Raw genomic sequence first — 26,168 nt, forward strand, 5'->3', positions numbered from 1 at the left:
CTTCCGGAAAGATGGTGGCGCCCATGGACTGAAAACGCTGGAAGGATCTGGAAAAGTGGAGAAGCTTCGGTGTGGGCGCTAGCGGGGAAATACCCGTACGGAGACTGTGTGAGGGGGTCGGGGACAGTGGGTAAGGGGCGCCGTGATAACCTGTAACGGGAGTGCGGCCTATAATTAATAAGAGAAAGTGTTGGAAATTCTCAGCAGGTCTGGCAGCATCTGTGGAGAGAGAAGCAGAGTTAATGTTTCAGGCCTGCGACTCTTCATCAGAACTGGCAAAGGTTAGAAATGAGCACTGACCTGAAACGTTAACTCTGTTTCTCTCTCCACAGATGCTGCCATACCTGCTGCCTATTTCCAGCATCTGCAGTATTTTGCTTTTATTTTAGTTTATTATGGCCTGTAATTGTTTGGGGGAGGGGCGGCCATTTTGAGGCATGTTGTTGATGGCAGGTGTGAATGTGAGTAGCCGGTATTTCAGCCCTGTGTGCTGGTAATTCAGCTTCCTAACGGCCTGGGTGGGGGAACTATCACTGGAAGTGCTGTTTACACAGAGGTGCCAGCCTCATGGGGAGGCTTGTGACAAAGAGGGGGGCAAGTTAAAGGTGTATTCTGACAGGTTGATCTGTCAGAAGCATCAAAGTAGCACATCGCCTCCACACTGAGGAGTGTTCAAACTGAGCTGAATGGATTTGGGGGAACTAACCTTAAAGCTAGAGTTATTCCATTCAGGAGGCTAGGTATCACAATTGGCTGAGACTGGCCTGAATGGATGACTATCATTGTTTGAAATCAGGGAACACTTTTTCTCACGAGGTAGTAGGTATATTTTCCTTTCTTGTGCTCCATCCATGGGTTACTAAAGGCCCAGGCAATACAGATGAAAATCTATCCCATGATTTGACCGATGAGGATTCAGTGAGGGCAATTCAGTGTAGGACTGGGTATCTGGACCTGAGAAGGAGCAAGCAAAAGAATTCTGAGAAATTGGGTTTTTCATTAGGAGATTGAAGGGTGATCTGGTTGAGGTGATAAGATGTCAAAAGGATTTGATTGGGTCGATAGAGAGAAACTTTTATCTGGGAAATCTAAAACAAGGGGCTATAATTGTAAAACAGGAGCTAGGCCATTTAGGAGAAAGCTCGGAAGGTAGTAGAAAATCTGGAACACTGTCCCCCTAAAAAGCTGTGGATACTACGGGGCAATTAGAGTGATTAAGGCTGAGATCGATAGATTTTTATTTTGTGTAAGGGTATAAAGGGAAATGGAGGAATGAAGGGTAAATTGATTTGAGATACAGATCAACCATGATCTAATTGACTGTTGGAGCAGGCTTGAGGAGCTGAATGGCTTATTCCTGTTCCTGTGTTCAAAGGTAACAGTTCTGCTATTTGTTTGTATTGGCATAAAGCAACAGAAATGATGTGATAGTAATGTTACATGTATAGGAAGCTCAATGACCCTTGTGGACTCCAGGCATCACAGTTTGAAAACCCGTGTTTTAAATTATTCACTCCATAATAAGAAAGGAAAAGTTCACATTTATATAGCCCCATGTCATGTCCACAGGCACCCAAAGTACATGACAATCAATTACTTTTGAAGTAATTTTGTGCAGGAAAATGGAGCAGCCTATTTGTGTGCAGTAAACGTCTAACAGTGAATGAGTTGGCGAGACAAATGGAGCCTTGGTTTGGTGTCTAACCTCTGAGAACTCCACTGAAATATCAGCCTAAATTATGTTATCAAGTCTCAGACTGGGGCTTGGACCACAACCTTCTGACTTTAGTGTTACCAACTGAGTCAAGCTGAATGAGAGCTCAGCATTGCAATGGTGGGAATTACATTTGACATGTTCTTATTTCTCTGCATGCGGTTTCATTTGTTGGGACTTTTTTTTTAACCTGAAGGCATAAGAATGGGAATATTCTTCATACTGCATGTTCTTGTGTCATCTTTAAATTTTGGGGTTTTTTTTTTTTAGTTAAAAACAGAAAGGCGAATGTGAGCCGGGACCATTCTGAAATCTGGGCATCAGTACAGTTCACGTTGAAAATGATTTTTATTTGCAAATTTTCTCCATTTCCCTACTGGAGTAATGCCCCCCCCACACAAACCAGTTGCCCTCTGATACTTTGCCCAAGTGGCAGTTATGAGCCCAGCCTATCAGCATTGGCAAGCTGTTTGATCAAGTTAGCAGCACTGAGAAACCTTCTGATCTCAAGTTATACGTGCACTTTTCAACAGCATCACTGCTTTGATGTGAACTGCACTGACATCCAGATTGCAGAATGGTCCCACTCACATTTGCAAACATTGTTTCGTCCCCTCTGTTTCCTTTCTGCCTCGCCAGACTATTTTAGTGCCTTTCATACCATTCTGACATTAGCTAACTCGGTGCAATTAAGGGATCAGACCTGGAACCCACCTGATCTGTAATATCATGCAATTTATCTACTGTGCCTTGATGGGAGACTTCTAGAATTTATGCCCATGGAAATATATTTTTTGTGGTATTTCTCCTCACAATTCCTTAAACTTAGAGTATGGCACACAAAGCTGTCAAAACCAGTTCAGTTCCATCATTGGAGGAAACCTGTATGGCGTATCCGGTGGCTTGACCACCCCTGAGTTATGTGGTGTTGCATTTTTTCATGTGCAGCATTTCATATGTGGGTTAAAATAAAATGCTGGAAACACACAACAGGCCAATTGGCAACTATAAAAAGGAGAGACAAGTTGTGATATTGTAGATGCGTGTTGCCGTTTCAATGTAGGGGGCACACCTGTAACCTGCCTGTTCCCTTCACATTTGCTGACTGACCTGCTGTGTATCTCTGTTTTACTTGCAATGTTTGGGTAAATGTTTGTTTGGGTATCTGGGCTTGGGAAAGTAGAGATGGGGCAACACCATCAGGTCCATCTGCAGTCACTGTGTCCACTTGCCAGCACAGCTCTCATGCAGCACGCTCCCTGTCTGCCACTAACACAAACTCAGTAATGAAAACTCGTGAGACAATTCCAACACAAAAGCAATGGGGCACTCCACCTCAGTGGAGTGGTGGAAAGAATTTGGTGCAGATTTTCCTCATGCACACTAGTTGCTTTAATGAAAAACAGAAATGAAATAAAAAGGATGCTGGAAATCTGGAAATAAAAATCAGAAATTGCTATGCTGGAAGCACTCAGCAACTCAGGCAGCATCTGTTGAAAGAGAATTGGTTAATACTTTAGGTCGATGATCTTTCGTTAGAGATGTAACAGATTTTACACAAGTACAGAGGCAGGGAAAGTGGGAAGGAGGGGAGAGAGAACAAAAGGGAATGTCTGTGATAGGGTGGGAGGCAGGAGCGATTAAACGACAACAGAGATGATGGTGCAAAGCAAAATGAGATGGTATTGGGACATGGGAACATAGGAGTAGGCCATTCAGCAGAACGAGTCTGCCCTGCCATTCAATGCAGTCATGGCTGATCTTCCATTTCAATGCCTTTTTCCCACACTATCCTCATATCCCCTTATGTCATTTGTATTTAGAAATCTGTCAATCTCTGCTTTAAACATACTCGATGACTGAGCTTCCACAGCCCTCTGGGGTAGAGAATTCCAAAGATTCACAATCCTCTGAGTAAAGAAATTTCTCCTCATCTCGGTCCTCAGTGACTTCCCCCTTATTTTAAAATTGTGTCCCTTGGTTCGAGACTCCCGAACCAGGGGAAACATCTTAGCTTCATCTACCCTGTCTATCCCTTTAAGTATTTTGTAGGTTTCAATGAGATCACCTCTCATTCTTTGAATCTCTAGAGAATACAGGTCCAGTTTCCCCAATCTCTCTTCATAGGACAGTCCTGTCATCCCTGGAACAAGTCTGGTGAACCTTTGTTGCACTCCTTCTATGGCAATAATATCCTTCCTAAGGTAAGGGGACCAAAACCGCATTCGGTACTCCAAGTGTGGTTTAACCAAGGTTCTATACGATTGAAGCAAGGCTTCACTACCCATATACTCCAAATTCTCTTGTGATAAAGGCTAACATACCATTAGCTTCTTAATTGCTTGCTGCACCTGCATGTTAGCTTTCAGTGACTTATTGACAAGGGCACCCAGGTCCCTTTGTACATCTACACTTTCTAATCTCTGATCATTTAAGAAATACTCTGCACAGTTCTTTTGTTATTTATACATCCTGAGTATTTCTAGCATTTTCCGTTTTGCTTTAATAAATAAAAGGTTGATTTTTTTTTTTGTTTTTATTTTCTTCCAGATTGAGGTTTCTTTAAAATGGCGGAAGGTGGACCTGAGAGAAACAGGCAACATCCCAACAATTTGCAGGGTCTGTTGAGACTTGCAGTGGAGGCAGGGTCTGTGGGTGACACAGCTCCTGAAATACAGCCTATGCCAGAAGAAGTAAGTATGATTCTACTTGGCCACCCTCTTCCATGCTCTACTCAATGGCCCACTGTTGAAAGGCATTGCAAAGCTAGACAGATCAGATGGTTTGGCATTCACTACTCTTTATGGAGCTAGCTGCTGTGTCCCTGGGTAGCAGTAAAACGAAAAGCAGTGCTGAAACCTGCAACACAAACAGAAAATGCTGCAAATGCAGCAAGACAGACACTGCATCTATGGCAAGAAATGGCAAGTTATCCTTTCAGGCATAACCCATCATTGGAACCCTTACTTACTGAGTGTTTCCAGGATTTACTGGGTTTTTTTCTGTGTCTTAGTAGGATTACATTAATTAGCATAAGTGTAATGAGTGAGTCCTGCTGGAAAATGCATATGCAGTGTGGATGTGATCATAACTGAAACAAAAGAAAAAGAAAGACTTACATTTATATAGTGCATTTCACAAACTTGGGACGTCCCAAAGCCCTTTACAGCCAATGAAGTACTCTTTAAATTAAAAGCAAGGAATGCTGGAAATAGTCAGCAGGTCTGGCAGCATCTGTGGAGAGAGAAGCAGAATTAATGTTTCAGGTCAGTGACCCTTCAACAGAACTGGCAAATATTAGAAATATTTTGGTTTTAAGCAAGTAGTGTAGGGGTGGGGCAAGAGATAACAAAAGAGAGGAGGTGTTGATAGGACAAGATCACAGAGAATAACTGACCAGAAGGTCATGGAGCAAAATCAAATGGTATGTTAATGGTGTGGTGAAAGACAATGCGTTAGTACAGAGAGGGTGTTGATGGACAGAAAACTGAACAGCCTGGCCCCAAGCACAAACATGAAAAAAACAGTGGGTAGGTACAGTAGAAACAAATTAACAAACTAAAATAAAATAAACGCATAAAAAAGTAAAAAAATAACTGAAAATAAAAAGGGGGGCCCATCATGCTCTGCAATTATTGAACTCAATGCTCAGTCCGGCAGGCTTTAGCGTGCCTAATCAGTAAATGAGGTGCTGTTCCTCGAGCTTGCGTTGATGTTTACTGGAACACTGCAGCAATCCCAAGACAGAGATGTGAGCATGAGAGCAGGGGGAAGTGTTGAAATGCCAAGCAACCGGAAGCTCAGGGTCATGTTTTCAGACTGAGTGGAGGTGTTCCGCAAAGCGGTCACCCGGTCTGCGTTTGGTCGCCCCAGTGTAGAGGAGACCACACTGTGAGCAGTGAATACAGTATACTACATTGAAAGAAGTACAAGTAAATCACTGCTTCACCTGAAAAGAGCGTTTGGGGCCTTGGATAGTGAGGAGAGAGCAGGTAAATGGGCAGGTATTACACCTTCTGTGACTGCAGTGGAAGGTGCCGTGGGAAGGGGACGAGGTGGTGGGGATAATGGAGGAATGGACCAGGGTGTCGCGGAGGGAACAATCCCTTCGGAATGCTGACGGGAGGGAAGATGAAGATGCGTTTGGTAGTGGCATCGTGCTGGAGGTGGCAGAAATGGCGGAGGATGATCCTTTGGATGTGAAGGCTGATGGGGTGGAAAGTGAGGACTGTCGCAGTTCTGGGAGGGAGGGGAAGGGGTGAGGGCAGAGGTGCAGGAAATGGGCCAGACAAGGTTGGGGGCTCTGTCAACCACAGTGAGGGGGGGGAATCCTCGGTTGAGGAAAAGGGAAGACATATCAGAAGCACTGTCATGGAAAGTACTGTTTGAAGTTTGTAATGTTATAGTGTAGGAAATGCGGCACACAACAAGATGCTACAATCAGCTATGTGATAATGACTAGATAATATGTTTTTGTGATGTTGACTGAGGGATAAATATTGGCCAGGATGATTTCCCCGCTCCTCTTCAAAATAGCGCCATGGGATCTTTTACATCCACCTGAGAGGGCTGAAAGGGTCTCAGCTTAATGCCTCATCTGTAAACAACACCTCCGATGGTGCAGCAGTCCCTCAGTACTGCACTGGCGGTGTCAGTCTAGTTTTTTGTGCTCAAGTCTTTGGAGTGGGACTTGAACCCACAACCTTCTGGCTCTGAGGCAAGACTGGTACCAACTGAGGCATGGCTGACAAAAACAGGTACCAAGTCCGAGAAGCAGCACGTATTGAGTTTAGTTACCCGTGAATGGATTTTAAAACCTGGGGGGAAAAAAAGTGAGTTATTAGATGATTTGCAAGGGTTGTCTCCATTACTCTAAGGAAGGGTCTCTGCCTGAATCATTAACTTGTCTTTCCAAATGCTGACAGACTTGCTGTCCATTTCCAGTTTCCAAATTTCATAGGACTTAGCAGGAGTAGGCCATTCGGTCCTTTGAGCCTGCTCTGCCATTCACTAAGATCATGGCTGATCTGGTTGTGGTCTCAGCTCTGCTTTTCTATCTGCTCCCCATAACCATTGACTCCCTTGTCTATCAAAAATCTATCTATCTGAGCCTTGAATAAATTCCAACGTCTGCAATCTATTTGTTTTATCTTCACCCGAGATCAGCACAGACTAGGAATCGGGCCAGTGAGCTTCTGGATTATGTTGCTGAGTTAAATCCTGCTTTGCCAACTAAGCAGCTGGCAGGGGAAGGTGGGGGTGGTGTGGGATGTCACGCCATTTTCCTCTTTCCCTAGCCCAATGATGCAGAGGTTGCCTGCTTCTCCGTGTGGTGCATGTTTTACTGCCATTTAATAATGGTTCATTTCTCTCTCTCTCTCTCTCTCTCTCTCCTTCCCTCCCTCCTCCCCCCCCCCCCCCCCAGCGCAGACAGTGGCTGCAGGATGCGCTGTCGGATGTGTTTCATGGACAGTTGGATGAACTGAAACAGATTAAAGAATGCCTCCAGATCCTGAATGCAACATCTGAGGGCGACACAAATGAAGATGGGAGGAGGTGCAATGCACTCGATACTGTAGCGGATTTGTGCGAAAACCTTGACAATGCAGGAGGTAATTGATGTTGTCCGTGAGGCTTGGGGTCATTTTCTGATTTTATTCAAACTTTAAAAAAAAAAAGACTTGCATTTGACTAGCGCCTTTCACAACCTCAGGATGTCCCAAAGTGCTTTGAAGCCAATTAAGTTCTTTGAAGTGAAGTCACTGATGTAATAGGAAATGATTGGGAGTGAAAACTGTGGCTGATATTCTCCACTCGTTAGCCCCGATTCAACTGAGGCAGGTTTATTAATACCCTCTTCGCTTTCTTTAGATTTCTGTAAACTGGCTGGCATGCAGATGGTGGTGGAGAACTTCCTGGAATGCCCGGACCCTGAGCTGCGTTGGCGAACGGCACACCTCATTGGCACGTGTAGCCAGAATAACCCCTTTGTCCAGGAGCACGTGCTGAACCTGGGCACGATGCCCAAACTCCTGGAACTTCTGAACAGTGACAACAGCGACATGGTTCGAATCAAGGCTCTCTTTGCTGTATCATGTAAGTGTAATGGTTGATTGAGGGCAAAATATTGGCCAGGATACAAGGGATAACTTCCCTACTTTTCTTCGAAATAGTGCCATGAGATCTTTTATGCCCACCTGAGAGGGCAGATGGGGGCTTCAGCCATGTTTGGGTTCATGGTGCAGAAAACTGGGTCCTTACAACAATGATGACTTGCATTTATATAGCACCTATAAGGTAGAAATGGAGCCCCCAAGGAAGAACTATACACCGATCAAAAGAGAGATACGAGGGAGAAGCAAAGGCTTTGTTGATAGGATGGGTAATAAAACAGGATCTTAAAGGTGGAGAGGAGGTTTAGAGAGGTAACGTCAAAGCATGGGCCTAGGCAGTTGATGGCATGACCGCCAATGGTGACACAAAAGGTGGGGGCATGCACAGGAGGCTGGAGTCAGGCATAAGGACAGTTTGAGGGTGAAGTGGGGGACCATGGAAGGGTGTGTGGTTGTAGGGCTGGAGGAGGTATTGGACACAAGGAAGAATCCTGCAGAAATACCAGTTTGTGCTCTATCCCAACCAAGAGGTGGGTTCCAAAGTACAGGTAGGTATAATACTAGGAGCCCACTTAAAAAAAAAATGTAAATACGAACATAGGAATTAAGAGCAGGAGTAGGCCACTCGGCCCCTCGGGCCTGCTCCGCTATTCAATAAGCTTGTGGCTGAACTACTTACTCCACATTTCCACTTAACTCTGATAACCTTTCACCCGCTTGCTTATCGAGAATCTATCTACCTCTGCCTTAAAAATATTCAAAGACTGCTTCCACCGCCTATTGAGAGAAAATTCTGCTCATTTCTGTCTTAAATAGGCGACCCCTTATTTTTAAACAGTGACGCCTTGTTCTTGATTCTCCCACAAGAGGAAACATCCTTTCCACATCCACCCTGTCAAGACCCCTTAGGATCTTATATGTTTCAATCAAGTCGCCCCTTACTCTTCTAAATTCCAGGGGATACAAGCCTAGCCTGTCCAATCTTTCCTCATAAGACAGCCTGCCCATTCCAGGTATTAGTCTAGTAAACCTTCTCTGTACTGCCTCCAATGCATTTATATCCTTCCTTAAATAAGTACACCAGATGTGGTCTCACCAATGCCCTATATAGCTGAAGCATAACCTCCCTACTTTTGTATTCAATTCCCTTCACGATAAACGATAACATTCTATTAGCTTTCCAAGAGGATTAAAAAATTTTTTTTAGAATTCATTCATGGGGCGTGGGCATTGCTGGCCACGTTTGGCCAGCATTTGTTGGTCATTTCTATTTGAGAAGGTGGTTGTGAGCTGCCACTTTGAACCGCTGCGGTCCCAAGTGGTGTAGGTACACCCAAGTGCTGTTAGATAGGGAGTTTCACAATTTTGGTACAGTGACAGTGAAGGTACGATGATATATTTCCAAGTTAGGATGGTACGTGGCTGGAGGGGAAATTGCAGCTGGTGGTGTTCCCGTGCGCCTGCTGCCCTTGTGCTTCTAGGTGGTCAAGCTTACAAGTTTGAAAGGTGCTGTTGAAGGGACCTTGGCGAGTTGCTGCAGTGCATCTTGTAGATGGTACACACTGCAGCCATGTTACACCGATGTTGGAAAGATTGAATGTCTAAGATGGTGGAGGATAGGCTGAATGGTGTCGAGATTCTTGAGTGGTGCTGGAGCCACAGTCATCCAGGCAATTGCAAAGTATTCCATCACACTCCTGACTGTACCTTGCAGGTGATGGAAAGATTTTTGGGAAGTCAGAAGATGAGTCACTGCAGAATACCCGACTTGTAGCCACAGTCTATGTTCAAAAGATTCACTGCATCAGATGGGTTGGCATTAAACCTGTTCCACCTCTCGAATACCACAGAGCACAGAGGGTGGGGGAAACATCCCAACTAATACCTTTTGTTGGTGTAGATATTAACACTGAACCATACAGACCAGAAACTCCCAGTTCTGATTCCCTTAAGACACTGTGATGCCATCTATAGTCAAATAGCCACCTAATATTCATAGCTGAAGAATTGGGCTGAAGCTCAGATACAAGTAACTGCTATGCTCAATGTATTAATACAGCAGTGGGTGTTTGTAACGCTGATTAGCTTTTGAAAGTTGACTAGATGTTAATTTAACACACTTTCCTCCCACCGCTTTCAGGTTTGGTGCGCGAACAGGAGGCTGGCTTACTTGAGTTTGTCGACCATGACGGTTTCTCGGTGTTGATGAGAGCCATGCAGAGTGGCATTGAGAAGCTGAAGGTGAAAGCTGCCTTCCTGTTGCAGAACCTGCTCATCAGCAGCCCTGAACACAAAGGTCAGAATTTGCCAAAATAAAGGTGTGGAGAAGAGGGTGGGGCCACATCTTCCTTGCCCAGACTAATAATGTGGTGTGATGGGTTTTTAATTTTTTTTTTTCCTTTTCCCGTTTTTTTCTCCCCTCCTCTGCTGAAGGTCCTGACTCGTGCTGGGAGGCAGTTCCACGCCGGCCGGTTGTCCCCAGTAAGTATTGGCTGGCTATTCAATCATGGGGAACCTTCTCAGCTTGGCTCGATTTTGCCCTAATTTGATATGCACGAACACACAGTTTACCAGCCAGTGTCGCTGAACACCAGTTTAGGAGCCCTATTTGCATTTTGGCTCTCCTTCAGGTCCACTGAAGTTCATGCTTGCTCTCCAGCCTGAGTTCAGCTGGAGCAAAGAAAACCAGATTTCATATTTGGGTCCTCCTGCTCTAAATGGCTTTGGAGCACAACAATCAGTACATTTAGCCGCTCAGATTGCACACTCACTATAGCATCAACAACAAGACCTTGTATTTATATAGCGCCTTTAGTGTAATAAAACATCCCAAGGCACTTAACGTTAAGAAGAAAATGACACCAAGCCGCATAAGGAGATGTTGGGGAAGATGACCAAAAGTTTGGTTTAAGGGGTAAAATTGAAAGAACGCCTTAAAGGAGGAAAGAGCGGTAGAAAGGCAGGGAGGGAATTCCAGAGCTAAAGGCACAGCCACCAATGGTGGAGTGATTAAAATCGGGGGAGGGGTCTGCACCAGGCCAGAATTGGAAGAGTGTAGATAATTCAGAGGGTTGTGGGGCTGGCAGAGGTTACAGAGACAGCCAGGGGTGAGGCCATGAAGGGATTTAAAAACGAGGATGAGAATTTTAAAATTGAGGCTTTGGTTAACCAGAAGCTAATCTTGGTCAGCGAGCTCAGGGGTGATGAGTGAACGGGACTTGATACGAGCTGGGACACGGGCAGCTGAGTTTTGGATGACATCAAGTTTACGGAAGGTAGCCTATGGGAGGCTGGTCAGGAGTGTGTTGAAAGAGTCAATAGTCTGGAGGTAACAAAGGCATGGATGAGCATTTCGGCAGAAGATGAGCTGAGGCAGGGGTGGAGTCAGGTGATGCTGCAGAGGTAGAAATAGGCAACAGAGCAAGTTATACTTTGCCCACTCTCATTCTAGTTAAAATGTGACCTGGGCTTGACCTGACAAAGGAGTGAAATTTAGGTTTTAACTCATGATTTATGCTCCACAGCTTTAGCATCGGTGCAGAGACTTTGTATTGATGCTACACTTGTAGTCAGCGGGGAGCTAGAAATAATGTAATTTGATGCCGGGTTGCATTTGATCCTGGTCCACGAATGTGCGATGTTTCCTTGGATGAGAGCTGGACCAGCAGCGCAGTGAGCCTGTAGTTTTATTCTTCTCGTGCCATTAAGAGTATGGGTCCAGTAAAGCTTAACCAGTTCCTCATGAAATGGGCACTGGGTAAAGGTAAACTCCTCGGTGTTATTCTGCTTTACAGACCACGAGGTTACAGGTTTCTGTTCCTTTGTGTGCTGACTGTTGTGTTGGAAAGAACCTCATCTGCTTTGCTTTTCTCCTGTCTCCTCCCACCCCCTCCCTCCACCCCTTTTGGAAGTACATTTGCATGGACCTCAAGTAAAGGCAGTATCGAGCTTGTTTGCGATGCCCTCTGTGTTAGAATAGCCTGCCAACGCTTGGATGGGAATGATGCCTATTTGGTTGTGAGATTTGGGAGGGAGCTGACATGTGGAAAAAAGCCAGTGCTTCAGGAGGGGAGGAGTGAAGAAAGCGTCTTGATGGAAACATTGAGAGAGCAAGACTGAGGTGCACTACACAGGTGCAATGTGGGAGTTCTCAAACAGTTCAAATTTCCCATGCTCCAAGCAGTCCTGGCGACTTGCAGATCCCTGGACAATAACTTAACTGTAGAATGACAGGAGTATTGCATTAACAAAAAAATGGAAGACATGTAAAGAAAATGTCAAGAGGACATTGAAATTTTCAATCCAAAGTCCAACTGTTTTTCCTTCCTACAGATGTTCTTTGCTCAATGGGGATGGTCCAGCAGTTAGTATCGCTCATTCAGACAGAACATGATCCCTTTCATGAGCATGTTCTGGGTGCATTGTGCAGGTAAGTGGAACAAACCTTTGTCCAATTTCACTTTGTCCCTATTACCTGCTTTTATTTTCTCCTCCACTGTTGGCATTGCGTATTGTCCCTCCAGCTACCCACTCGAGCATCTACTCTTCACATGGTGTGTGTTGGCAGGCTGTTTAACCATGGAGGGCAACACATCCGAACCGGATCCTGTTCTGGTTCACCGTCCATGCACTTTCCAGCTGAGGCCCTTATTAACTGGAGGTAAAGGAGTTCAAGTGGGAGCTGGTGCATTGAGTCTTGATTTTTATTTTATTTATTTAAATACAGTAAGGATGCAGGTTGGAGCAAGTCTGTAAGATATTTTCTACAAGTGGAGAAAACAAGACCCCATCTCCCCCAAACCCAGTAGTATGGAATCCAGTTGTACTCTGTCCCTTCATCAGTGCTTTGCTGGTAGAGATGGTTGGGCCGTTCCAGGCTTATATTTACAGCAACAGTCTATGTTTATACAGTGCTTCTCATAACCTGGAGGTGGGTGCTAAGCTGGAAGTAAAGGCACTTGGTCAGGTGAGACTGTTGGTATAGTTAAAGTCCAAGGGGTTTATAAAGGGACTTTTGAAGGCAGAGAGAGGAAGCAGGGGAAAATGACTTGGGAAGAGAGTCGAGAGGAAGGAACATAGTAGTTGAAGGATTGGTCCCAGATGGAGGAGCTGGGGACTACTAATTATCCAGAGTTGGAGAAACTGGGTTTGAGCCACAGTGGGTGGTTGGAAAAGAATTCCCAAATAAGGGCTGTGGGGAAAGAGCAAGGGAGTGGAACTAATTGTGGACAGAGTTGGCACAGGCACAATGGCCCGAATGGTCTGTAAAACTCTTATGAAGTAGGATGGGAGAGGCTGGTAAGCAACATGAAAGTGAGAATAGGGATCCTGAAGTCCATAACCTGAGGACAGGTTTATGAGGTTTGTGGGAGAGGAATTGGACAAAGGGTTAAGAAGGAAGCCAAGGAAAAGGCATTTAAGAGATAATCCTCAAGAAGTAAAGGTATGGGTGAGGATTTTGGCAGCAGATGAAGGGTGCAGTACGGGTGTAAACGAGCAGTGTTGCAGAAGTGGAAGATGGTGAACTTAGTGACAGGTCAAACCTGGGGTATCGCAGAAGCGATAAATAGTCACAGCAAACATCTGCTCCCCAGAGGAGCCCCAGTTTGAAAGCCTGTGATTCCAAGTTGTCTTGTTGGAGCCTTCTGTCATGCCTTTTGTGGGTATGGGGCGTGATTTATGCTAGATATTTTCTTGGACTCATTCACTTGCCGAGTGACAGTGACCCAACCCTTCTGAAAGGGTACTTGATTGCACCTCTCATAGTTAGCAGGGGTCAACGGCCATCCATCATTATAGAATAGATACCTGACTTTTTACAGTGGCAAAGATATGTGTGATAGAATGTACAAAGTGATTCTTGACAACGCAGCCGGCGGGGACGTCATCCAACTGTGCCAACCTGCATTCCAAATTGTCAGGACCGGTTGGCACATGCGCGGACGACGTCATCATGTAAATTGCCAGGACTGGTACACGCATGCCCAGATGACGTCATTGCATAATGCGGGAGAGAGAGCAAGTGGAGAAGTGGGGAGAGAGTGGCGGTGGTGCGGGCGAGGCGGGTGTGCTCTTCTCCTGCCCCCCACCCCTGCCCGCGCTGTCCAGACATTCCCCCCGCCCGCTCTCTCCGGCCATTCACCCCTCACCCCGTTCTCTCCTGTCATTCCCCAGCCAGCCGATCTCTCCAGCCATTGTGTGCTGCCATATGTTTACGTTGCCTTTGTGTGATTATTTGAGCAGTGCCATTTTTAGTCCTGGCAGCTGCCTGAATGTCGCTGGCTGTGACGTTTTAGTTGAACAGGCTGCATTTGCGCATGTGCCAGTGCAGTGCCACCTGGTGGCTGCGTTGTCAGCAAACGCAGCCTAGAATGTATTGGCTCGGGTCAATTAAACTTGCAGAGCCTTCTGCATCTAGCTTCCCTGGTTTGAGTTTATGGCCTTTCTGTTGAGAAATATTCCAAGACACCCTGGGTGTTAAACCATTGCATGCTGTTTCCAGCAATACAAAATACAAGTTCAAAAATCCAAAGTAAGGAAAAATCTATTCCCACAGTGGGGAAGGGAAGGTAAGGTCCTGTACGTGACAGGGCCTTTGAGCTGGTTTCTCTGCTTGAGTGGCTCTGAATATTTCTTGCCTCTGCAGCCTGGTAACGGATTTCCCTCGTGGAGTGAAGCAGTGTCAAGAACTGGAGCTGGGTCTGGAGGATATTCTGATCGAGAGATCACAGATGCTGAAAGATCAGGAGGAATTTCAGGTGCATAAAATATTTTGGGGACAGCCCAGTGTCAGAAACATAAGCTGGGTCATTATTATATTCTTACAAGGGAGAATAGCTCCCAACAGACATATAATACTTGTAACTTGATTTGTAAAACCTTTGGAGACTAGAGCGTCAGCTCTGATTTTTGTGCTCTAGTCTCTGGAGTGGGACTGGAACCTGCAATGAGTGTATCTACTCACTGAGGCAGAGCTGACACTCCATTTAGTTGTATCCAGTATTGAACTGAGCAACACCAGCCAGGAAGGTCCTTGATCTATGCGGCAGACTGGTTACAAATAATCTCAGGGTGCTGAGCTGGTTGCAATCTAATAGCTTCTGCTTGAGGCCTAATTTCTGGCTCGGTTGTAGTGTCCACCGCCCCCCCCACCCCTCCCAAAAACAATGGAATATCTCCATGGTCGGGGCCCATTCTGCTTCCCACGAGCCACTTAGGCAGGATAGTGGCAGATTTGAAGCCTGGATGATTCTGGACCCTGGCAGCATTCAGCTGCTTCAGGAGAAGACAGGGGTGAGGAAATGTTCAGATGGAAATGTTCGAATTCCCAACAGCAGTGCACAGAAACAACACCAGCACTTTATCGATCTAACAATACCCAGCCTGGAACCAGACAATGCAATCGGCCGGCCAGTCAGAAAGTGAAAAGGGCCAGGTTAATACTTCTGGGGTAGATTCTTTGCCTTGTCATTGTCTCAGAGATAGTCTTTGTGGATCATCCATCAGTTTTCACCACCTCCAGCTTTTCAAAGAAATCTGTTTGACAGCCGTTTACCCTTCTCAGTGATGCAAGTCGGCATTCCTGTCTGTTCATTTATATTCTGTTCTCTGTCTCTTTATTTTGTCCTGTCCTACTTAAGGGACCTTCCCCTCTTCCAGTTCAGGCGAAGAGTCCACTCCTGAAATATTAACCTGCATTTTCCCTTTACAGATACTGATGGGCCCTCCATGTTTTTACTTAGAATTTGTATATAATTTACTGCACAGCCACAGACCTTTTTAGCCCAAATGGTCTAACCTGGTTTTAATGCTACACACGAGCCTTCTCCGTACTTGATCTAACCCTTCTAATATTTTCTTCCTCATGTCATATCTACCTATGGCAGTGAGTTATATATTCTAACCATTCTCTTGCTAGAGCAGTTTCTCATGAATTCTTAACTATCTTTTATTTATGGCCCCTGCTTTTGAGACATCTTCACGTCTACTCTAACAAACCCCCCTTATAATTTTAAAGAGCCCTTATCAGGTCAGCCACTCAGCCTTCAATTTTCTAGAGAAAAGAGCTCCAGCCTGTTCCATCTTTCCTGTCAGTTCTAGTATATTTGTAAACCTTCAGTACTTTCACCGGTGCCTCTATATCTAATGTGTGATGGGGATTTTTTTTGCATTTTTGTTTATTTGAAAGCTAATACCTGTTGCTTTCATTGGCCTGTGGAATTCTCTGAGTCAGCAGCAAATTCTTCCTATTCATCTAACTTTCAAAAATAACTTTTCTGACCATTTAAAAATGTTTTTATTAGTTTTGTTCTAAAAGTTTTACAGGCGTCTGCAGTACCAGAAGGCCCCTATTAGTGACATCACAACAGGTTGTTCAGCATCCCGAAAAGTGAAAATGCATGTTATAGGTGTATAGATTCTGTCACATGGCTCACATCACCCTTGCTGCCTTTCCATGGTCCCAAGACCCATTTGTATGTAAATAGTGTACGTATGGTGCCTCATTGAAGAAGCTGGATGTGTTTGCACAAGATTAATAATTATCTTAAGTAACTCTAATCCTGCATTCATTTCAATATTTGCAACTCCACACCACACTTAACCATGGGCATGGCCAACAGCCTTGATGCCTCTACCATTTTCTGTCTGTGCTGAGTTATTTGGCCTTAGCCAGGGATAGCATTAGATCACTAAAGTTGGATTCAGCACCACAAAACTCAGGAGGGAAATTCAATTGGATTCCAGCTTTCAGTTACTATTCTGTTGGAATAAAAACAAAGTGCTGGAAATAAACAGCGGGTCTGGCAGCATCTGTGGAGAGAGCAGCAGAGTTAAGATTTCAGGTCAGTGACCCTTCATCAGAAACTATTCTGTTGGCCCTAGTTGGAAAACTGGTGCGTTTGTGCCTATCATCCGAAGTTGGGATTGGGCTTTAATGTGATGCCTTCTGTAGTTGAATGGCCTGATAATACTTCTGAAGCCTCACCAGTGCCAAATGGTCATTTCGATGAGATACCAGAGGGCAGGTGCCTCTGGAACAGCGCTGTAGCAGGATCTATTCCCATCAGGGGAGGAAGGGGGTAATAACAGATGGAAATTGGAGGATGAAAAGAATAAATTCTATCTGACTTAAATTTTAACAGGAAGAGTTGGAGTTCTGTGAGCAACTACTACGAATTTGCTTCAGCCAGCCAGAGGAGAATGGGATGGATCGGTGATCACCGGCAGAAGTTGCTCTTCAGTAGTTGATGCTGCATTGTCAGAGAGAGGTTCCCTGATTTTCAAACGGCTAACTGGGATCTGTAAAGGCCTGGAATCTTGGTGTGTTTTATATCAGCCTATATATTACACTTATTAAAAAAAAAGGACTGTTTAACAACCATTTATTTAATCTTTTAATGTCAATTTATGGTAGAGACATACCTGATCCCAAACATTTGAGCACCCATCCAACCAGAGCATTTCCCAATTACCTTTCGCAATGAATTTCTGCTCGGCGCAGAATTTTCTCCATTCATTTCCCTTTAATGGTCAGTGGTAGAATAATTACAGTTCGCAAGCAGTGACCAGATCATTTTACAAATTCTGTCACTTGCTATTTAAAATCTGTTTCGGTGCACATGTTTTTACTTTATAGAATAAGTCGTTGAAAGGGTACGCAAGCTAGAAATTCGCAGTCGGCTATTTTTGCAGAATCACTGACCCCATAGAACAGCAATGAGCAAATGTGTTGTGGCAATTTGCCTGCATCAGCCACCTCTTTTTTTTTTCCTCTCCCCCTCCCCCAGAGGGATGTGCAGTTTGTTTCTGAGTGACTGTTTGTGTTCTCGGGTCATTGATCCTGTGGCTGCTTATGTGACATACAAACCCAGATGAGTGACTACAAAGTGGTGAAGCTGCTGAATAATTACCCCACTGTCTGATATCTGAACACCTTTTTCTGCACGCTGGGTCTGTAATTTGAAGTGCTCACAGTAGCAATTATTCGAGTGGTTAATGAAAAAGAAATTGAATTTTAATTTGAGGGAGGGGTATTTTTAAACCCTGTTATCTTGCAAAAGCATTTTAACCTTCAAGATGTTCTGGAAAACTGAAACCATTAATTGAGAGACCTTATAGAATGTCAGGGTGATCTGAATCATTCAAGTGTTGACCACAAGGGTTGCTGACCTGCCCTGCTTGTAATGAGGGGTTGCAAAATGACTTTTTACCTGAAGCTCTGAGGGTCAGATGCAGCTCTGGTAGGAGGGGGGGGCGGGGGGGGCTGCAGGTCTCCTCTGTGGCTGCAAGGTGGTCCCAGTGCTGACCCTGGAAGGTACACAGCACCAAGAGTAATATTGATTGCTCTACGTAGCATTTTAAATTCAGAAGCAGTTATACGTGTTTAAAAACTGAAGGACGGGCTATGACTGTAATAACCTGGTGTCATTTTGTTAAGCCATTTGTTTTTGCTGCAAAATGTTAGATTCAGTTTCTGTGAAAAAAATTAAAATGGCATTTGAACATGTTCTGATCTGTGGGTTTTTCTTTGTACTTTAGTGTCAACGTTTGACTGTCTTCCTTTTGTGTTTCTCTTCATCTGTCTCTAAAATGGACAATTATGTTGGTTACACTCTTCAATAAAAGACCACCAACTCTATAAACAAACAACAACTTGCATTTATATAGCGCCTTTTAACATAAAATGTCCCAAGGTGCTTCACAGGATCATTATCAAGAAAATTTGACATTTGTTGAGAAACCCACTGGGAAAGAAATAATTCCAAGTTTCTCTCAGCTCCAACTGGAGTTGCCCATCACTCCATGCTATTTAGCTACATTTTCTTCATTTCATAGTTAGCACAGCAGTTCAAGCAGCCGTGAAACCATCTAGTTGATTATCTCTATCATGCCAGAGACCCGGCTAACTCAGTTGGTAGAGCAGACGACTCCTAAACTTAGGTCGTGGGTTCGATTCCCACATTGGCTGATCTGTGTCTCCAGCACAGTCAGGATGGGCCAAATAGCTTGCTTTCCGAGCTGTCAAGATTCTAACCTTCAATTTCATTCCTAACCAGATATTTAGCCATTTTTTATATTCCATTAACAACAGTCACTGCTTTTTGACGGGAGTCATCACTTTTTTCCTGCATGTAGCAGAAATAATTTCCAGTATACATATATATTCCTCACAGCATAACATGGGAGCTGGAGGTTACTGCAAGACTGTTGTGGGTCTTCAGTCTGCAATAACTGTTCTATTGCTTAGAATTCTTTACCTCTGATTAGCCATTTAAAGAGTCTCCAAGCCAAACTCTCGCTGAGACCACCGCCTGGTGTGGAACTGCATACCAGAAAGGTGCCAAGGATTGTGACTGGTCTGTGCTTGGCTGACCTCCACCAGGAAGGATGAGAGGACTGTCCTATGAAGAGAGATTGAGTTCAGAGAATAAGAGGTAAACTCATTGAAATGTATAACATTCTTGGCTTGACAGGGAGATAATCTGTTTTTTGTGATGTTGCTTGAGGGATAAGTATTGGCCAGGACACCGGGGAGAACGCCCCTGTTCTCCTTGAAAATCGTGCAATGGGATCTTTTACATCCACCCAAGAAAGATGGGACCTTGGTTTAACGTCTCATCTGAAAGACAGCACCTCTGACAGTGTAGTACTTAGTACTGCACTGTAGTGTCAGCTTTGATTTTTGTGCTGAAGCCCAGGAATGAAATTTGAACTCTGAACCTTGTGACTCAGGCGAAAAATATTTATCCCTCCATCAACGTAATAGAAAACAGATTACCTGGTTATTATCATATTGCTGTTTGTGGGAGCTTGCTGTGTGTATACTCGCTGCCATTTTCTCTGCACTTCTTTTGGGCCTCCTTATCTCGAGAGACAATGGATACGCGCCTGGAGGTGGTCAGTGGTTTGTGAAGCAGCGCCTGGAGTGGCTATAAAGGCCAATTCTGGAGTGACAGGCTCTTCCACAGGTGCTGCAGAGAAATTTGTTTGTTGGGGCTGTTGCACAGTTGGCTCTCCCCTTGCGCCTCTGTCTTTTTTCCTGCCAACTACTAAGTCTCTTCGACTCGCCACAATTTAGCCCTGTCTTTATGGCTGCCCGCCAGCTCTGGCGAATGCTGGCAACTGACTCCCACGACTTGTGATCAATGTCACACGATTTCATGTCGCGTTTGCAGACGTCTTTATAACGGAGACATGGACGGCCGGTGGGTCTGATACCAGTGGCGAGCTCGCTGTACAATGTGTCTTTGGGGATCCTGCCATCTTCCATGCGGCTCACATGGCCAAGCCATCTCAAGCGCCGCTGACTCAGTAGTGTGTATAAGCTGGGGGTGTTGGCCGCTTCAAGGACTTCTGTGTTGGAGATATAGTCCTGCCACCTGATGCCAAGTATTCTCCGAAGGCAGCGAAGATGGAATGAATTGAGACGTCGCTCTTGGCTGGCATACATTGTCCAGGCCTCGCTGTCGTAGAGCAAGGTACTGAGGACACAGGCCTGATACACTCGGACTTTTGTGTTCCGTGTCAGTGCGCCATTTTCCCACACTCTCTTGGCCAGTCTGGACATAGCAGTGGAAGCCTTACCCATGCGCTTGTTGATTTCTGCATCTAGAGACAGGTTACTGGTGATAGTTGAGCCTAGGTAGGTGAACTCTTGAACCACTTCCAGAGCGTGGTCGCCAATATTGATGGATGGAGCATTTCTGACATCCTGCCCCATGATGTTCGTTTTCTTGAGGCTGATGGTTAGGCCAAATTCATTGCAGGCAGACGCAAACCTGTCGATGAGACTCTGCAGGCATTCTTCAGTGTGAGATGTTAAAGCAGCATCGTCAGCAAAGAGGAGTTCTCTGATGAGGACTTTCCGTACTTTGGACTTCGCTCTTAGACGGGCAAGGTTGAACAACCTGCCCCCTGATCTTGTGTGGAGGAAAATTCCTTCTTCAGAGGATTTGAACGCATGTGAAAGCAGCAGGAAGAAGAAAATCCCAAAAAGTGTGGGTGCGAGAACACAGCCCTGTTTCACACCACTCAGGATAGGAAAGGGCTCTGATGAGGAGCCACCATGTTGAATTGTGCCTTTCATATTGTCATGGAATGAGGTGATGATACTTAGTAGCTTTGGTGGACATCCGATCTTTTCTAGTAGTCTGAAGAGACCACGTCTGCTGACGAGGTCAAAGGCTTTGGTGAGATCAATGAAAGCAATGTAGAGGGGCATCTGTTGTTCACGGCATTTCTCCTGTATCTGACGAAGGGAGAACAGCATGTCAATAGTCGATCTCTCTGCACGAAAGCCACACTGTGCCTCAGGGTAGACGCGCTCAGCCAGCTTCTGGAGCCTGTTCAGAGCGACTCGAGCAAAGACTTTCCCCACTATGCTGAGCAGGGAGATTCCACGGTAGTTGTTGCAGTCACCGCGGTCACCTTTGTTTTTATAGAGGGTGATGATGTTGGCATCGCGCATGTCCTGGGGTACTGCTCCCTCGTCCCAGCACAGGCATAGCAGTTCATGTAGTGCTGAGAGTATAGCAGGCTTGGCACTCTTGATTATTTCAGGGGTAATGCTGTCCTTCCCAGGGGCTTTTCCGCTGGCTAGGGAATCAATGGCATCACTGAGTTCCGATTTGGTTGGCTGTATGTCCAGCTCATCCATGACTGGTAGAGGCTGGGCTGCATTGAGGGCAGTCTCAGTGACAGCATTCTCCCTGGAGTACAGTTCTAGGTAGTGCTCAACCCAGCGGTCCATCTGTTTGCGTTGGTCAGTGATTATGTCCCCCGATTTAGATTTGAGGGGGGTGATCTTCTTGATGGTTGGCCCAAGAGCTCTCTTCATGCCATCATACATTCCTCTGATGTTTCCGGTGTCTGAGGCCAGCTGAATATGACTGCATAGGTGTTGCCAGTAGTCGTTTGCGCAACGCCTAGCTGTTCTTTGTGCAGTACTTCTGGCTGCTTTAAGTGCTGCGGATGTTAAATCGCTGGGGGCTTTCTTGTAGTTCAAAAGTGCAATGCGCTTAGCGGCTATGACAGGTTCCAGCTCTTCATTATGAGATTGAAACCAGTCTGCATTTCTCTTCGCACTTTTGCCGTAGGTGGTCAAAGCTGACTCATAGATGGCGTCTCTGATGTGGGCCCACTTGGTCTCAGCATCCCCTGTGGGAGTGTTTTGAAGGGCTGTTACAAGTGAATTTAGAAATTTTTGTAACAGCTGTGGGTGAGAAATTCTGCTCGTGTTGATGCGCGGGTGGCCCTTCTGCTTGGAATGATGCAACTTCTTTGGTCTGAGTCTAACCTTGCTGCACACCAGGGAGTGGTCGGTGTCGCAGTCCGCACTGTGGAAGCTGCGTGTGATTTGAACACTGTTTAAGGCGGCTCGCCTTGTGACAATGAGGTCTAGCTGGTGCCAACGACGTGATCTTGGGTGCCTCCATGAAACCTGGTGACAGGGTTTAGTGTGAAAGAACGAGTTGGTGATGCAGAGGTTATGATAGGTACACAACTCAAGCAGTCTCTGCCCGTTCTCATTCATCCTTCCAACGCCATAGCGCCCAAGGCAGGAGGGCCATGAGTCATGGTCGGCCCCAACCCTGGCTAATACCTGGTTATTATCATATTGCTGTTTGTGGGAGCTTGCTGTGTGTATACTCGCTGCCATTTTCTCTGCACTACAACAGTACAAAAAGTACTTCATTGGCTGTAAAGCATTTTGAGGTGTCCGGTTGTTGAGAGAGGCGAAATAAATTCATAAATGCAAGACATGAATGCAAGTCTTTTTTTTTAGATCACTGTTAGACCTCAATTAGAATATATATGTTCTGATGAAAGGTCACTGATCTGAAACGTTATCTCTGCTTCTCTCTCCACAGACATGAGTATTTCCAGCACTTCTTATTTTTATTTCAGATTTCCAGCATCTGCAATATTTTGCTTTTATATTAGAATATATATGTTTGTGTGTCTATTATAGATATATGTAGATACATATATATTTGTGTGTGGATATGATAGATATATTGTACATTGATACATATATATTTTTATATATTATAGAGCAATATAGATAGGGCCCTACAAATTTAGTCAAATTTTACAAATTATACGGGCACGGTATTTTAAGAATCATGAATTTCACGATTTCAAATATTTAAATTATAAATTTCAGAGTTGCAACAAGCCATGAAAATTATCTATTTAAAACAAAAAAAGTCCAAGGAGGTTTCTGGTTTCAAATGGCATTTATTGTATATTCAAAAACTATTGTAAAATGTTAACTATAAACAGTTCATGTTCTTTACTCACTGAAATCAGTGGTTGAATGTGAGCATGGAGCAACCTGCAACTGTCTCTTTCTTCATTCCCTGTCTCTGCGCTGTGAACACCTGTCCACGTTTAGACACAGCTCTCTCCACATTCGCTGAGTTTGTCGGAATTGTCAGACAGCGCCGTGCTAGCCTTGCAAGGTGGGGGATTCTGCATTCCACAGAGTTCCAAAACTGCAGCACAGGCAAAGTAGAATCCGCTTCCTTTGCAATGCTTTTATAAGCAGGAATCTCCAACCTACAGTTCTTATCAAAGCCAGGAATTGCATGAAACAAGTTTAAATCCACCATCAACAGGTTTATTTGTGCAGGGTCAAAGATACGCACAGCTTTCAGGAATGCTGCAGAAGGTTGTTGAAACTTCTGAGCCACATTTTCTTCACTGCTTGACTGTTCCCCGTAGCAGTAATATCGTTTGAGCTTCTTTGCCATGCAAGAAAACACTTGTTGAGCACAGGCATTTAATTCAGTTTCATCAGAGTGTTGTTGATTTGACTGTGCTTCAGCCCAGAACAGTACATCCATTACTTTATTGTAAGCTTTGTGGATTGTGACATGTCGAGATTCAAACCAAGTGATTAAATCCATCAGTTGTGTAACATTCTTGGCAACAAACTGAACCTCCTCATTAAGCTGAGCATCGTTTAGAAGGGTTACAATGTCTGTTAAAACCTGTATTTTTGGTGTCAGTGTGAGCTCTTCTGAGATGAAGTCTGAGTAGTATTTCAGGTGAGCTGCATGATATTGTACTGCCCGAAACCAAGAATTGCAATGTGTAATTACTGGCTCTGGAGGAAGGGCTATGTTTTGTTCCCCAATTTCAACTGCATTTGCAATATGTTGCCTGTATCGAAGCTTGCGACTAGGGCAGTGTTTGAAGATCTCTTTAATGTAGCTGACCAGTTTGTCGACATTACCAAACTCGCTTTTCCACAGCTCACTAATAAGAGAAATTATATGTGCATTACATATAATATGGACAACATTAGGCATTACACCTTGGAGCACAGATTTGAAAGATTTTGTTAAATAAGTTGCATTGTCACTAACGAAAGCAGACACTTTGTTGAAATCTGCACCATATTTTGAAACGGTTTTGAGTATCGCTTGGGAAACTGTGGTGGAATTAACAGCTTCTAAGTAGACGCAGTTTGCAAGCACTGTTGTTAGCTTTCCTGATTGTACATCTTCAGCTTTGTCAGACATAAAATCAAATAAAACATGCAGCACATAGTTGTTTTGCTCATTGGTGGACTCATTACAAACAATTGCAAAAGACTCACATGCGTTAATCTGAGACTTCATCTCCTCACAATGTGTAGCAAAAACCTTCGGTAGGTAGTCTTGTCGTAGTTTATTTGCACTTGGCAAGCAACCACCATTTTGCACATTACGTTGAATGAATACCCGCAGCTTTGGGTGATCAAGTTTTTCCAATGGTATGTTGGCGCTTGCAAAAGCATCCACAAGTTCCATTGTAAGCAGCTGACGATTTTCTGAGCTTTCAGTCGACTTCTTAAAAAGAGATGAAACAGTTTGTTTTTTTGCATGTTTGTTTTGCAGCCGTGCGGTGTCAGATGCTCTCTTCCCGCAACCCCTGTTTTGCACATTGCGTTGAATGAATAGCCGCAGCTTTGGTTGATCAAGTTTATCCAACGGTATGTTGGCGCTTGCAAAAGCATCCACAAGTTCCAGGGGAACGCACTGACTGTTTTCTGAGCTCTCTGTCGACTTCTTAAGAGATGAATCCGGTGCTTGTTTCTTTGCGTGTTCGTTTTCCAGCAGTGCCGTGTCCGATGCTCTCTTTCTGCTGCGATGACTTTCGGACTCTAAATGCCGCTGAACCGTTGCCCGCCGTGTGTGATCCAGCGAAACATTGCAACTCGTACAAAACAGTATTCCACCAGCAGCATGCAAAATTTGGCTTCCAAATTCCTTCACTCGATGTGCTGCAGTAATGGTTGTGGCCTTTTTAGATTTGCTCATCCTGCCTTTCCCTCTCCTCTGCTAACACTTGACAATGCAGTTGGAGGCCCTCCCTTAGCTGCCAGTCGGCGAGTTATGTCAATCACTAAAACATCATTTTAGGCAAGCGGGCCCATTTGACGGAGGACGTGAGATTTCATGGTCCCTGACGCATTTTTCACGGCGCTGAATGCGGTCGGGCGCTAATTTTGTTCTGGAGCAATGCTATTGCTAAGGAAGGTGCAGAGGCCGCAAGATGGTCTGGCCCCGTCCCCTGCCCTGGCGGCGGCGCGGTGCACTGTAGGATACGGGAGGACCGAGGCGGGCGGACATGTTGTGCGGAGGGAGCCGGAGTGAGTGAGCGATAGTAAATAGCAACGGCGAGTGAGAGGCGGACACGGAGCTTCGGGCAGACAGACACTTATCCCGCCTTTTCGCTACTCCAGCTTCCCCTCCTCGGTTTGCTCGCACTCTCACCTCCTTCCTTCTCCATCTTATTTTACCCCCCCCCCCCTTACCAAAAAAAAACTTGCTCCCGCTCCCTCGCTCTCTTTGTGAGGCCTAGCGGAAATAGGTCAATCCCCGGGCTTTCCTGGAGAGCGTAGCCGGGCCAGCTGAGGGGGTAAGCCGGGGTTGCTGAGGTTGAGGCTGGAGGGGGATCAGACAGGCGCCCAATGCAGCTTCTCGGCAGCCGATTGCTTCGCATTTCACCATCTCCATCCAACCAGAAGCACCTCCATTATCGTTTGGCGGTGGGAATTTACCCACTCACACTGATTTAAAAGTAAGTCTCTGCCTCATAACTTTGTTATATTGACCACTTCACTCCTGTGAAAACCCCATTATTGTCAACCTGTAGATACTTTCACTTGTGTGTCTGTGCCAGCTGTAGTATTAACTGTTAGAAGTGGTTGGAGGAGGGGGAAGAGGGCTTTTTAAAAAATATAAAAATGATTGTATGATGCACTTACCACAACTCAATGGTTCAGTGAATTGCTGAGCTGTACAGATTGCAAAGGTCCCTGTGTAATAAAAGTAATTGCACTCCAAAAG

At 45.0% G+C, this 26,168-nt stretch overlaps 3 protein-coding genes across 9 annotated transcripts in view; 2 read left to right on the forward strand and 1 right to left on the reverse strand.

Annotated features, from left to right (window-relative positions):
- On the forward strand, nucleotides 1-18,340 carry hspbp1 (HSPA (heat shock 70kDa) binding protein, cytoplasmic cochaperone 1). 4 transcript variants are annotated; one of them, XM_068019607.1, is made up of 9 exons: nucleotides 1-130; nucleotides 4,265-4,407; nucleotides 7,140-7,326; nucleotides 7,586-7,810; nucleotides 9,968-10,123; nucleotides 10,261-10,308; nucleotides 12,160-12,256; nucleotides 14,474-14,585; nucleotides 16,971-18,340. In XM_068019607.1, exons 2-9 carry the CDS (start codon nucleotides 4,282-4,284, stop codon nucleotides 17,043-17,045), a joined length of 1,026 nt encoding a protein of 341 aa, XP_067875708.1. In that variant the 5' UTR covers nucleotides 1-130; nucleotides 4,265-4,281; the 3' UTR covers nucleotides 17,046-18,340. The 4 variants fall into 4 exon arrangements, with proteins under 4 accessions (XP_067875708.1, XP_067875709.1, XP_067875711.1 ...); XM_068019608.1 differs by having other exon boundaries at nucleotides 1-95; XM_068019609.1 differs by lacking the exon at nucleotides 1-130 and adding an exon at nucleotides 262-281.
- LOC137353387 (uncharacterized) lies at nucleotides 16,832-25,594 on the reverse strand. Of its 2 annotated transcripts, XR_010969845.1 has the most exons (3): nucleotides 23,131-25,594; nucleotides 19,086-19,229; nucleotides 16,832-18,412 (listed from the first exon to the last, which is right to left on the reverse strand). XR_010969845.1 is itself a non-coding variant. In XM_068019606.1 (2 exons), the coding sequence occupies exon 1, from the start codon at nucleotides 25,134-25,136 to the stop codon at nucleotides 23,136-23,138; it is 2,001 nt and encodes a 666-aa protein (XP_067875707.1). In that variant the 5' UTR covers nucleotides 25,137-25,594; the 3' UTR covers nucleotides 16,832-19,229; nucleotides 23,131-23,135. The 2 variants fall into 2 exon arrangements, 1 of the variants encoding a protein (XP_067875707.1); XM_068019606.1 differs by having other exon boundaries at nucleotides 16,832-19,229.
- LOC137353386 (serine/threonine-protein phosphatase 6 regulatory subunit 3-like) overlaps nucleotides 25,403-26,168 on the forward strand; it is a 99,033-nt gene continuing 98,267 nt past the window's right edge. Inside the window, exon 1 of one of the 3 annotated variants that reach the window (XM_068019605.1) lies at nucleotides 25,403-25,899. The gene's annotated coding sequence lies outside the window, so the exon portion shown is untranslated. The remainder of the gene's footprint in view (nucleotides 25,900-26,168) is intronic. The other 2 variants (XM_068019603.1, XM_068019604.1) reach the window with 2 other exon arrangements.

Source organism: Heterodontus francisci, chromosome 41, assembly GCF_036365525.1.
Source record: "Heterodontus francisci isolate sHetFra1 chromosome 41, sHetFra1.hap1, whole genome shotgun sequence".
In the NCBI taxonomy this organism is placed as follows: Eukaryota; Metazoa; Chordata; class Chondrichthyes; order Heterodontiformes; family Heterodontidae; genus Heterodontus; species Heterodontus francisci.

Bases quoted from the DNA above. Each gene is read 5' to 3' on its own strand.
- LOC137353387 (XM_068019606.1), bottom strand. From the start codon at position 25,136: ATGAGCAAATCTAAAAAGGCCACAACCATTACTGCAGCACATCGAGTG.
- hspbp1 (XM_068019607.1), top strand. From the start codon at position 4,282: ATGGCGGAAGGTGGACCTGAGAGAAACAGGCAACATCCCAACAATTTG. The intron at 7,327-7,585 runs GTAATTGATGTT...CGCTTTCTTTAG, and splicing joins AAACCTTGACAATGCAGGAG to ATTTCTGTAAACTGGCTGGC. The intron at 10,309-12,159 runs GTAAGTATTGGC...TCCTTCCTACAG, and splicing joins ACGCCGGCCGGTTGTCCCCA to ATGTTCTTTGCTCAATGGGG.